We start from the raw sequence: 12,085 nt of genomic DNA on the forward strand, positions 1-12,085 counted from the left end.
ATCATCATTGTGCTTATTAACCATTTATTCATGATTTACCTATTGATATAGTGATATTTCCATATTATCCAAGTTTTTTTGTAATTTGAGGTAGCCATCAGCCCAAATTAACTGGACTCTGGAGTACCACCTCTGGTGCAATCATTGCACAGCTTTTTATATTGGTATGACTACCATCTAACTGTCCACCAGGCTGAGTGGCCAAGAGCAAAGTAGACCACCGTGTGGCACAACCTGTAGCTGAACATAACATGTTTGATTTCAATGGTGGCTGCTTCACAACCCAGGCATTTGGATCCTCCCCTCCACCACCAGCGTTTCTGAACTGAAATGATGAGAGTTATCCTTACAACACATTCCCTGCTCCTGAAATTATCCCAGCCTCAACCTGCGGTAACCTATTGTCCCCCCATCCTCCATCTAACAATTTCTGCCCCCTTGGTCTTATCACCTTCTCTCTATTTTCATCCCCTCATCCTCTTTGTGCGCTCCCTCTGCCAATGCACCTGCCCAGCTTTTCCTGCCATGCTCCTCTCTTTTTTTGCTTCATGCCCCACAGCCTCCCAATGCTGAGCCTGTTGACACACTAGCCCCTGCATGCTCCGCCAATGCAGTGCTCTTCTCTCGCCCTACCCGTATCCTGCTACCCCTTCCCTGCCCTCTCCAGATTGCTGCTTCTGTTTCATGTGAGAGTTGTATTCTGTTCCTTGCTGTCGGAGATGGCAGTTTGTGTGTGTGTGTGGGTGTGTGGTTTTTTTCCCTTTTCTGAAGAAGGCATTGGCCAAAAGCTAAATATGTAACTTGTCTTTTTGTTGTTCTCATCATCTGTGCAGTGAGTAATGATCTATCTTTTCCTTATATTGCTAAAATCACTTCTACTCCACTATCCTGTGGATGAATTTTTATTTGAAATGCTGAGGAAGCAAAGGCTGTTGCACCCTCAGTTCAAAGGAGGCTGCACAAATGAGGACAGGCAAAGATTAGTGGAGACTTGTGCGTCTGTGAAAAGATGTATGTGCAAAGCATACAACAGTTACCTCCATCATACCCTGGCTAAAGATCTGGCAGAAAAATTGTGGTCGTATGTAAAATCACTAAGAGGGTCTAAGGTTTCCATTCAGTCACTCATTGACCAGTATAGTTTGGCAGTAGAAGATAGCACAAGGAAGGCCGAAGTTTTAAATTTTAAGAAATCTTTCATGCAGGTGAATTGTACAAATGGACCATTGCACAGAAACCTGTAGATGACATAGTAGTAAGAATCTCTGGTGTAGAGAAACAACTGAAAGAGTTGAAAACAAATAAGTCACCAGGTCCGGATGGAATCCCAATTCAGTTTTACAAAGAGTACTCTATGTCATTGCCCCCTTACCTAGTTTTCATTTATCGCGAATCTCGCGACTGGAAAAAAGCGCAAGTGACACCTGTATAAGAAGGGTAAAAGAACAGACTCGCAAAATTACAGACCAATATCCTGAACATTGGTTTGCTGCAGAATTCTAGAGCATATTCAGAGTTCAAATATAATAAGTTTCCCAGAGACCAAAAAGCTCATGTCCACGAATCTGCACAGCTTTAGAAAGCATCAATCGTGCAAACCCAGCTTGTTCTTTTCTCTCCAAACTGTGGATGAAGGACAACAGGTAGATTCCATATCTCTAGATTTTCGAAAAGCATTCGACACTGAACCCCACTGCAGACTGTTAACGAAGCTACATGCATATGGATATGCGACTTGGCTTGAAGACTTCTTAGGTAATAGAACCCGTTATGTTGTCATTGACAAAGAGTGTTTGTCAGAGACAGCAGTAACATCAGGAGTGCCCCAGAGAAGTGTGATAGGAGGCTCATTCTATACTAAGTCATCCACCTGCCACAGATGTTTATGAAAATGTCTATTTGAATTGTATGCATAAAGACAAGAAAATATTCCAAGTCTCATCCAGTTCTAACAAGTAGTTTCTGAGCTATCACTGTTTAAAGTTTTAGGCTAATTGTATTTCCGAGGGTGATTAAGATGTAACTAATGTGTACATTCTTTTACAGAATTTGAAGCAAAATTGTTAGTTTTGCAGCTGTAGCCTTGAAATTTTCAATGTTTTGTTCTAAATTAAACATTGAAACTGATACATCTAAAAGAATTCCTATTTATAATGTTCATTCATACAATAATACAACTGTGAAAATAACGGATAAACTCAAGTTTTATCTATCAGTTATTTTAAAATAAAAGATACATACATTGAGAATTTTACAAAATAGGTTTACTTACATTTGAATACACGAGTTGGCAATTATTCATTTTCAAACAAATCTTTTGTACAAAGAGTTTTTGATGACTTTAAAGTTTAATAATTATTCAGTTGAAGTATTATACCAAGTTTATATGAAGCAGTATGTACAATAATTACATTGAAATGACCATTAAGGGTTATTTCCCCCAACGAAGCATTGAAATTCATGTCCCGACTTGAATTTCATATCTTGATGGAAGACAGCAGGCAGACTGCTTATCTGAACTTTAACACACTTCTCATAACTCCAAAAGTGTTTTATGTTTCTTGACTTTAAATAAAATAAAAAAGATAAAACTACAACTACAGGAAAATCTTTGTCCCAGTATAAAAATAAATAATAAAAAATGTACTAATAAATTACGTTTTAAGCAGCTGATCTTCCAAGTTATAGTTTTAAAAGCTTTTACTTCTATATAACCAATTTGAATTTTAAAACAGCCGTACTACATGTTTTGAATAGATAAAACTTGTTTTGATTTGAGTATAAGATAAAATTGTTACAACTCAGAACCCCACCAATTTTTTGCACCATTAAAAAGGTAGTTTAATGCTGTTTTCAAAAATATATGGTTGTATTGGGTTGTTTGGAGAGATTTTTGCTATTCATAATTTTCTACGCCTACGTCACAATTGTGAAATAAACAATATTTCGAGTTTCAGTACAGTTTTTCAATATGAATGAACATTATAAATAGGAATTTTGTATATCTACCAGTTTCAGTGTTTAATTTAGAACAAAACTGTGAAAATTTCAAGGCTATAGCTTCAAAACTAACTATTCTGCTTCAAATTCTGTAAAAGCATGCACACTTTAGGTACATCTTAATCACCCTCAGAAATACAATTAGCCTAAAACTTTAAACGGTAATAACTCAGAAACTACTTGTTAGCATTTCACATTTAAATTTTGGAACAAATCCAAAACCCTTGGGTGTAATCTCTACTTTTGACTGGATGATTTGGCATGGAATGGTCCCAGGACTGTTGCTATTTTCTATATACATAAATGATCTGGCTGACAGGGTGGGCAGCAATCTGCAGTTGTTCACTGGTGATGCTGTGGTCTACAGGAATGTGTCGAAGATAAGTGGCTGTGGGTGGATACAAGACGACCTAGACAAAATTTCTAGTTGATGTGATGAATGTCAGCTGGCTCTGAATGTAGAAAAATGTAAGGTAATGCGGATGAATAGGAAAAACAAACCTGTAGTGTCCTGCTTGACACTGTCAGTTCATATTGAAAGAAGACACTGAAGCAATTCAGAGGCGAGCTGCTAGGTTTGTTACCAGTAGGTTTGATCAGCATGCAAGTGTTACAGATGTCCTTTGGGAATCCCAGGAGGGAAGAAGACATTCATTTTGAAAAACACTGCGGAGAAAGTTTAGAAAACCGACATTTGAAGCGTTTCTCGTAGGGACTAAGAAGATAACATATGAGAAATTAGGGCTCATACAGAGGCATATAGACAGTCGTTTTTCCCTCACTCTATCTGCGAGTGGAACAGGAAAGGAAATGAAACAACTAGTTGTGGTACAAGATATCCTCCACCACGCACTATATAGTGGCTTGTGGAGTATGGATGTTCATTGGATTTAATGTTAATGACGTAAGCCGACTTGTTCCACATCATTTTGATAAAAATTAAAATGATTCTAAGGATTGTGTAACTAATTTTCCTTCATATTATTATTATTATTATTATTATTTTCAGTTATCTTTCAAGCGATGAGAAAAGATATTTCCAAAAGGTCTGTTTGATTCAATACATTTTATGATGATCCTGTTGTCCTTTGCTTGATACTCACCCATTTTCTTTAGCGGTTGCTTTTTGTTGTTTTCCTTGTAAAATAGTTTCTCCTTCCCCCTGCACAATATTCTTTTCCTAAAATTTTGAGCAAAAACTGGTAATTGAGTGTTTTGTTGTCTATTTCGTCTAGTGCACATGAAAACTGACCTACAGTAAACATAAACAGTGTATCAGATTAAGTGATATTGTTGTTGTTTAATATATCATTATGAGTGGACTTTGATAGACATAAAAAAATAAAACCTTTCATTAACAGTCAGTTCCCTATGAAACTGAAGGTAAATACCGAATATTGGCTATATCATGTTGGAAGAGTTTTTAATTAATTGGCTTACGGGACGTACCCATACAGCCATCTCTGTAGTGGAATGTCAAGTATGACAATAAGAATGTAAGGACAACACAACACCCAGTACCCGTGCGGAGAAAATCTCAGAACCAGCTGAAAATCGAACCCGGGTACCTTTGGTTAGCAGTACACTGCACTGAACACGCAGCTACCAAGGTGGACATTGTTGAAAGGTCACTCACCCAATTTTTAACACTCTCCCCTGCAAATTCACTCTCAGATATAGCTTGAAAACAAAAAGCCAAATGATACTACAAAATACATTTTAATACCCTGTAGTCTGTATTTTTTATTTGTTCGAATAATTTTTTAATCTTATGTAACTACACGATACATTTTAAATGTTTTATTACAAAACTTTTGGCACTAATTTCTTTTCAGTATCTAAAATTCCTTACTAGTAAAGCCAGTGAAAAGATGAAGGAAAATAAACGAAGAACCATGAATTTCTTCTCAAAAATTAAAAACATTAAAGAGAAAGAAATTGTGAGAACAGAAGTACTGAATTTCTAACTACAATTTGCTTCTCTGAAACCCAGCTGGTTACTTCAGCTGCAGACCTTGCCTTGGAAACAGGTACAAATATAACAGTACAATTAAAAAAAGGAAAGTAGCTGCATAAACACATTTTTTCAGAAATACTTGTGTTGTACCTTTTACACTTCTAATAATTAGATTATTCATTCGAAATACATTTTTGCTCTCCACAATTAATTTCTCACGCATGTCTGCTGTTAAACCATTAGCAAATTCTTCCATTGCAGTAGCTAACATCTTTTTTAGTGCCGAGGGCTTTTGTGGATGGAAATCTGTTACAGAGTCTGAGTCTGCATCATGCCACCAGCCTGCAGGTAGTAATTTTTCCCGAAAAGCACGTTTACGTCTTAGAATCTGACCACCAGACAATAATCCCATGTAAAGATGGTATATATAAGCTGAAAGCAGAACGGGATCTTCTTTCTCAAGTTTTTCAAGATGATGTATATATGTTGCTACACTGGCTCGTGGTTGGTAGTTTGGTCCACACCATCCTTCCCCAAGGTAACGTGCAAGATCACGTTCGAATGCTTCTCGGCGTCGTAATCCCGGCACTTCTAATTGTGCCAATACCGAATGACGATCCATTGCACCTTCCAGGAATCTAAACACTTCGTAGAAAACAAGGAGTCCATCCGCCCAGACTGTGTTGTCAGACAGTGCTGTGAAATAAAAAATAACAGACTAAATTCAACATACTGTGGATTTATATTCAGTTACTACACGATTTTTTTCTTTTTAAATAAGAAAAAGGAAGGTTGACTCACATTGAGGTTTTTTTATGGGATTGCATCCTTCTCTTACATATTTGGAAGAAAAAAAAAGAGCAACACACTCTTGTGAGCTTAAATACCAAAAAAATGAAAACCATTATTCAAAGATTCTTTATAATAGCTGAAAATAAGAAGGGGATCCTCCTAAATTTACTGCCTGCACTTCATATAATTATCTTTGCATTGAAAACCTATGTGCACACTTTTAGTTTGTGGCCCAAGGTTTGTGAGAAATCGGATGTTATTTCTTTATCAAAAGCCGTAGTAGATGCAGACAGTGATAATATTATTAGTTGGCATTCTAAAAATGTTGAGTCAAGGTCATATTGGAATGAGGCATAATTATCTGCAGTGGTGTTATCACCTATGAAAAAAGGCCCACTTCATTTCTTTGTCTATCAGATGGTGGTGTAGGCATCATATATACTGAGATGTTAGTGACAAGACAATACCAACAAAGTTTGAGGTATTGTGGAAGGAACCTATGAGTGGAAACCCCTAATGACACCACAGAGTGTGTAAGTCATAAGGGCTACCCTTGGCAGTAAACTTGAAATGAACTGGCTTCAAGCGGAACATATTGTAATGGCATTTTATTATTCATTACTCACTGGTAATGACAGATTACCAAAATCTCCAGTGGAGAAAATGGATGTAGGTACCAAGTAAAAAAGGTAATTCAGCAGTTTGTAATGTAGTTGGTGGACAGTTTTCGACATGGATTCTTATTGTGACATAGTTACAAAACGTGTAATCCGCTGTAGTTCATTATAAATTTCTTTGCCTTGCTTTAAGCAGCAGTTGGGCAACTAGTTTCAGCTGTTTAACAACCATCTTCAAATTTGTGAAAAGTACATGGAAATTGTTTTTGTGTCAATAAAGGAGATTACTTTAAATGTTTTTTTTATAATTCTTATCGCAATGTCTCTATAATACTAGTTACACATCTTGTGACATAACACACAAATTTGCTAGTTAATGGAACAGATTGCTCTTGTAACCCACACATTCATTCAGATCTGAAGATGGTTCGTGTGGAAGCAAAACTAGTCACATAAAAATGAGTGCAGTCTTCATGGACAATAAATCTGTCGTAAGAAATATTTTGCTTACCAAATGCAAGTTTTGCATTCACTAGTGCATCACTGACTGCATGAACATCTCTTGTTGCAGTGCGCATCTGCTTGCAGAAAGATAAAGCAATGTCACCCATGGTGGTCTCCCTGCGACAAGAAAACAAAAAATTATTTGACAAGAAAATTCAACAAATTGCAGAATATCATCTTTAATTAGAATGCAGTATGTTAACAATGAAAAACAGACATGATAACAATAAAGTGTTCGTCTTAGTAGCACATTTTAGTCGAATCAGTGTGTCATAAATTGGATAGATAAAGATACAGTGAAGTTCATCAAACCTTCATGGTTGAGACATGTAAAATGTGGTGAAATAAACATCATTTTTACATTTATCTTCACATCTCACACTATTTTATTATAACGGCATATAGATACCAGATCGGATTTTTGATAAATGCCAAGCTTACTTTCCCATGTGCAAAAATCATAGCGGTTAAATTTAATTAAAGAAGTAAAAATAAACCTGTTGTTTGAATATTACAGTTACAAAATTGTTGAGGCTTTCGTGGCCACTTGTTGACAAACTGCCTATTGGCTTCTGTCTCGGGTTCTTCGGCCGACGTTCATCTAATGATTTTTCTGACGTTTCGCCAGCACGAGTGGCTGGCATTGTCAAAGCTTCACCCTCCATTGCCGGTGGTGAACTGGAGCCGAGCTCGCGGGCGCAGACTATATGTACCTGGCGCGCCAACGTCCGAGGGCTTCTCCGCGGTCATTTCCGGTGCGGTTCTCCTCTTGCTACCTGCGACGGTCGTTCGCTGCAGTACGGGAAGCCAGGATCCGTTGACCTTAAGGCTTTCCTCTTTCTTGTTCAAACTGTTCGCGTGTTTTTGTATTTCTACAGCTTCTCTGAACAAGCGCGTGTGATAGTGGTTCTCTACAGCCAGAACTTCCGTGTCGGCGAATTTTATTACGTGGTCGGTCTCATACAATGCGTGTTCTGCCACGGCCGATTTCTCCACCTGCCCCAACCTGCAATGTCGCTTATGCTCCTTGATCCTGGTGTTAATGGATCGTCCAGTCATCCCGACATAAACTTTTCCGCATGTGCATGGTATGCGGTATATTCCCGACATTGCAAGTGGGTCTCTTTTCTCCTTCGCCGATCTAAGACACTCTTTGATCTTCCTTGTCGGCTTGAAGATCGTCTTTACGCCATGTTTGCGCAATATACGGCCGATTCTGTCCGTCACTCTGGGAATGTATGGCAGAAAGGCCGTACCCGACATTTCTTTTTCTGGTTCCTTACTTCGCCGAGTGTTTGGCTCAGTTACACTTCTAATATAATTTGTGGAGTACCACAAATTATGTTAGAAGTGTAACTGAGCCAAACACTCGGCGAAGTAAGGAACCAGAAAAAGAAATGTCGGGTACGGCCTTTCTGCCATACATTCCCAGAGTGACGGACAGAATCGGCCGTATATTGCGCAAACATGGCGTAAAGACGATCTTCAAGCCGACAAGGAAGATCAAAGAGTGTCTTAGATCGGCGAAGGAGAAAAGAGACCCACTTGCAATGTCGGGAATATACCGCATACCATGCACATGCAGAAAAGTTTATGTCGGGATGACTGGACGATCCATTAACACCAGGATCAAGGAGCATAAGCGACATTGCAGGTTGGGGCAGGTGGAGAAATCGGCCGTGGCAGAACACGCATTGAATGAGACCGACCACGTAATAAAATTCGCCAACACGGAAGTTCTGGCTGTAGAGAACCACTATCACACGCGCTTGTTCAGAGAAGCTGTAGAAATACAAAAACACGCGAACAGTTTGAACAAGAAAGAGGAAAGCCTTAAGGTCAACGGATCCTGGCTTCCCGTACTGCAGCGAACGACCGTCGCAGGTAGCAAGAGGAGAACCGCACCGGAAATGACCGCGGAGAAGCCCTCGGCTCCAGTTCACCACCGGCAATGGAGGGTGAAGCTTTGACAATGCCAGCCACTCGTGCTGGCGAAACGTCAGAAAAATCATTAGATGAACGTCGGCCGAAGAACCCGAGACAGAAGCCAATAGGCAGTTTGTCAATATTACAGTTATTTACCAGGCTTGTTCCTAGGAGAGATTGTACGTATTTGCCTTCCTCCAGCCTTTGAACTGGCACTCAATCAGCCAGTTACACAACTGGGACGGGCAGTTTAATGCAGACTCCAAATCATGGTGCAACTTGGAATTGTTCACACTGATGAATCCAAAGGTGAAAGAACATTAAGGGAATCATAAAGATTGGATTTTTTGAAATTCATGTGTGCACATTATAAAATTAGTTTTGTCATCCAACACCAGTGGGAAGTGATTACTGGTGTCTTGAACAGCCACAGTGTTCATAACATAACTATTTATTAACGAAGGTAACACAAGGCAGGAACACATGTCAAGATAAGACTAACAGTTGATAGCAGCTTAAGAAATTTTTAAAGTGTGTTCATCATGATACAGAAAACAAAAAAAATGTACTATAGACAGGTCCTGATGGACTTGTTTAGAATTCCTGCCATAAAATGTACTGTTGTTACTAAGTTAGAGGTAATTATGACTCTCTGAATCCAAAGTGATGAGTGCTATCTCTTATGTATAATGCACACATCTCTAATTTTTCCCTCTATGGATGAGCTCGACAAATTTGTAACACTTAAAATCCATTGCTGTATATGCATAGTGAGAATTATTTTCTTGCAGTCATCATTCACAGTAAATTCATTATGATTCAGACTAAAAGTATGGGATATTACAGTGCTCTATGAGAATTTCTTCAGCCACCGGAACAGCTGCATCTCGGAAGTTTGGCATGGATGCAGGTGTGTCATCTGTTGATATTTATTATTGCTGATCTTGGAAAATGGAACTGATCAACTTTAAATAAATATTACGTGATGGAGGAAATTTGGAAATATATCTGGATAAAAAGATGATTACAGTTAGACATTGTTCTTAGAACTTCTGAGCATAGTTTTTGAAAATTACAAATTTGTTAACTTCAGCTTTTGCAGGTGAATTTTAGGTAATGACTCCTGCAGTATTTTATGGAAAGAGGGGGAGTTTTGTTTGTGCCTCCTCTAGTAGTACCACATAAGTAAGGTGCACTGATTGGATACAAAACACTTGAAATTGACTGTCCATCAATTATTCTTCTCTCCAAGTTTATTGGAGGAGTTGATGTTTCAGAGTCACTAACTTAATCATACAGAATTGAAATAAGATTGGAGAAGTACTACCATGGCTATTTTTCACTTCTTTGATATGGTACTAAACACAAAGAGGGGATGACCTCAAAGTGTGGATACTGAATGTGCAAAGAAGTAAAATATAGGGCCTGCATCAAAGCTAATTCCCCAAAAAGGTTGGTTGTCCAGTGAGTGTTGGGCATTGGCCAAAAGTCCGTCAGTTATCTGCCAGATGTGTAATGTTAATTTGTGCATTGAGAAGAAGCCACTACATAACAAATATGTAACACTACAAAATATACTATACAAACATGACGTAATGCATTTATTATCAGTATATGTTTATTGTGACCCTTAAGTATAACAAATCACCATTTACATTTTTTAAAATTTTTTTGTCTTTTATTGATTTGTAATTCTATCCATAGAGGTTTAATTGTTTGCCAGTGGTGTTCAGATCTGAGATCTGGCACTAGTTGGAGCTGTCTAGTTATTTTTAAGAACATTTCTTTATATCTGACCTGAGACATAATTGTTGTTTCTAGATATAATGCAGGCAACTAATAGACTTTTTAATGCTTCAGATTTCCACAATTATTGGTATATAGAGGTATGTAGTTACTGGGTTAGGGGCTACTGAATCTGCTGTAGAAATATGGTCATGAAAGTGTAAATAGTTAAAACAATCCTAAGAATAATATACTCTTTACAGGATGAATAAATCCACTGCAGTTACACTTGGCAAATCATTTATTTGTATAAAATCATACACATGACTCAGGTTTCAAGATGTAAATCCTATCTTCAAGCACTCTCCCCCCCCCCCCCCACACCACACACACACACACACACACACACACACACACACACACACACACACACAAAGAGATTCTTCATAAAATTGATTGACATTAAAAGGGCCCATACAATTGTGAACATCAGGTTATACCTTCATTGTGTACGAGAAAGCTGTAGCAGTTATGTGAAAAAAATCCAGCAAATTTATCAAGGAGCATACGTGATCTCGTGACATAAAAGCTGTAGAATGTGAACCTCAAAAGTAGCTTACCGTGTAAGTGTCCAGCATGACACATATCGTTGAAGCCCAGCAAGACCAGTCAACAGACTGCTGCGTGAACTGCAGTGAGACTTCCGTGTACACGTATGTTTCGGAGAGAGGCCACCCGGAACTAAAACCAATGGCGGGAGGGACCTCCAAAGAAAAATCATAGCTAACAACATGGTCACGCCCCCTGTTTCCTCCTAAACACCACCCACTACTAATAGCACTAAAACCACCTTAGCATTAGGTAAGATAGGCCTAGTACAGAGCAGACAAAAAAGCAAGACATGCAATGTAGATGCAATTGTCAAGAAATAAAAATAATGAAACTGTTCGACAAAATATAAAATTAATAAAACCATAGTATAAAATATAAAAGGAGGCCAAACCAATATATGATTTTATCCAAATAAAGGATTTGTCAAGTACAACTTAAGTGGATTTATTCATCATGAAAAATCCTAAACAGAACTATAGCATTATTCTTAATAAAGTAAGAATGGTTGTTTCCATTACTTATATTTAATTTGTTGCTTATTGTATGGATTAAGCTTGTGATGTGGAATGTATCACACAGTTTACAATGCTGATACAGTCTACAGTAAAAATAAGGCTACAACTAATCATATACTGTAGCATTATGTAAATATAATTTAAAAACGGTCATGTAGTTGTTGCGGCACACAAATTTTAATTTGTAAAGGAAGCAAGTGCAAAGAATCTTACTCGTATTCCCTGAAGCAGGATATGCTCTTACAATTAATTAAGCTGCCCTTACAATTAACTAAGCTGTGTAAATTTAGCAGCTTTTTTCATGTTGCTTTCTTAAAAAGATGACCAAATGCAGTAAAAAAAAAAATTTAAAATTCATTTCATCAGTTGATGACCACCTTTCTGCTTTAGTGATGCTAGTCACTTTGACATGGAAGTCTCTATTTTGACTCTGTAAC

The 12,085-nt window shown here is 37.9% G+C and overlaps 2 protein-coding genes across 5 annotated transcripts in view; one reads left to right on the forward strand and one right to left on the reverse strand.

Moving 5' to 3' along the window:
- The window catches only part of LOC126251089 (tRNA wybutosine-synthesizing protein 3 homolog), a 70,014-nt gene that overhangs the window by 52,309 nt on the left and 5,620 nt on the right, over window positions 1-12,085 (forward strand). Inside the window, exon 4 of one of the 3 annotated variants that reach the window (XM_049951611.1) lies at window positions 4,836-5,030. The exons of the other annotated variants lie outside the window; for them this stretch is intronic. Within the exon in view, the coding sequence (XP_049807568.1) occupies window positions 4,836-4,967 (132 nt within the window). The 3' untranslated portion in view covers window positions 4,968-5,030. The remainder of the gene's footprint in view (window positions 1-4,835; window positions 5,031-12,085) is intronic. 3 annotated transcript variants of the gene reach the window in all.
- The window catches only part of LOC126251063 (uncharacterized), a 51,791-nt gene continuing 44,419 nt past the window's right edge, over window positions 4,714-12,085 (reverse strand). For both annotated transcript variants that reach the window (XM_049951609.1, XM_049951610.1), the window contains exons 3-4: window positions 6,878-6,987; window positions 4,714-5,653 (exon numbers count right to left, since the gene is read on the reverse strand). In XM_049951609.1, coding sequence (XP_049807566.1) covers window positions 4,998-5,653; window positions 6,878-6,977 — 756 coding nt within the window. In that variant the 5' untranslated portion in view covers window positions 6,978-6,987 and the 3' untranslated portion in view covers window positions 4,714-4,997. The remainder of the gene's footprint in view (window positions 5,654-6,877; window positions 6,988-12,085) is intronic.

This window comes from Schistocerca nitens, chromosome 1 (genome assembly GCF_023898315.1).
Source record: "Schistocerca nitens isolate TAMUIC-IGC-003100 chromosome 1, iqSchNite1.1, whole genome shotgun sequence".
Taxonomy (NCBI): domain Eukaryota; kingdom Metazoa; phylum Arthropoda; class Insecta; order Orthoptera; family Acrididae; genus Schistocerca; species Schistocerca nitens.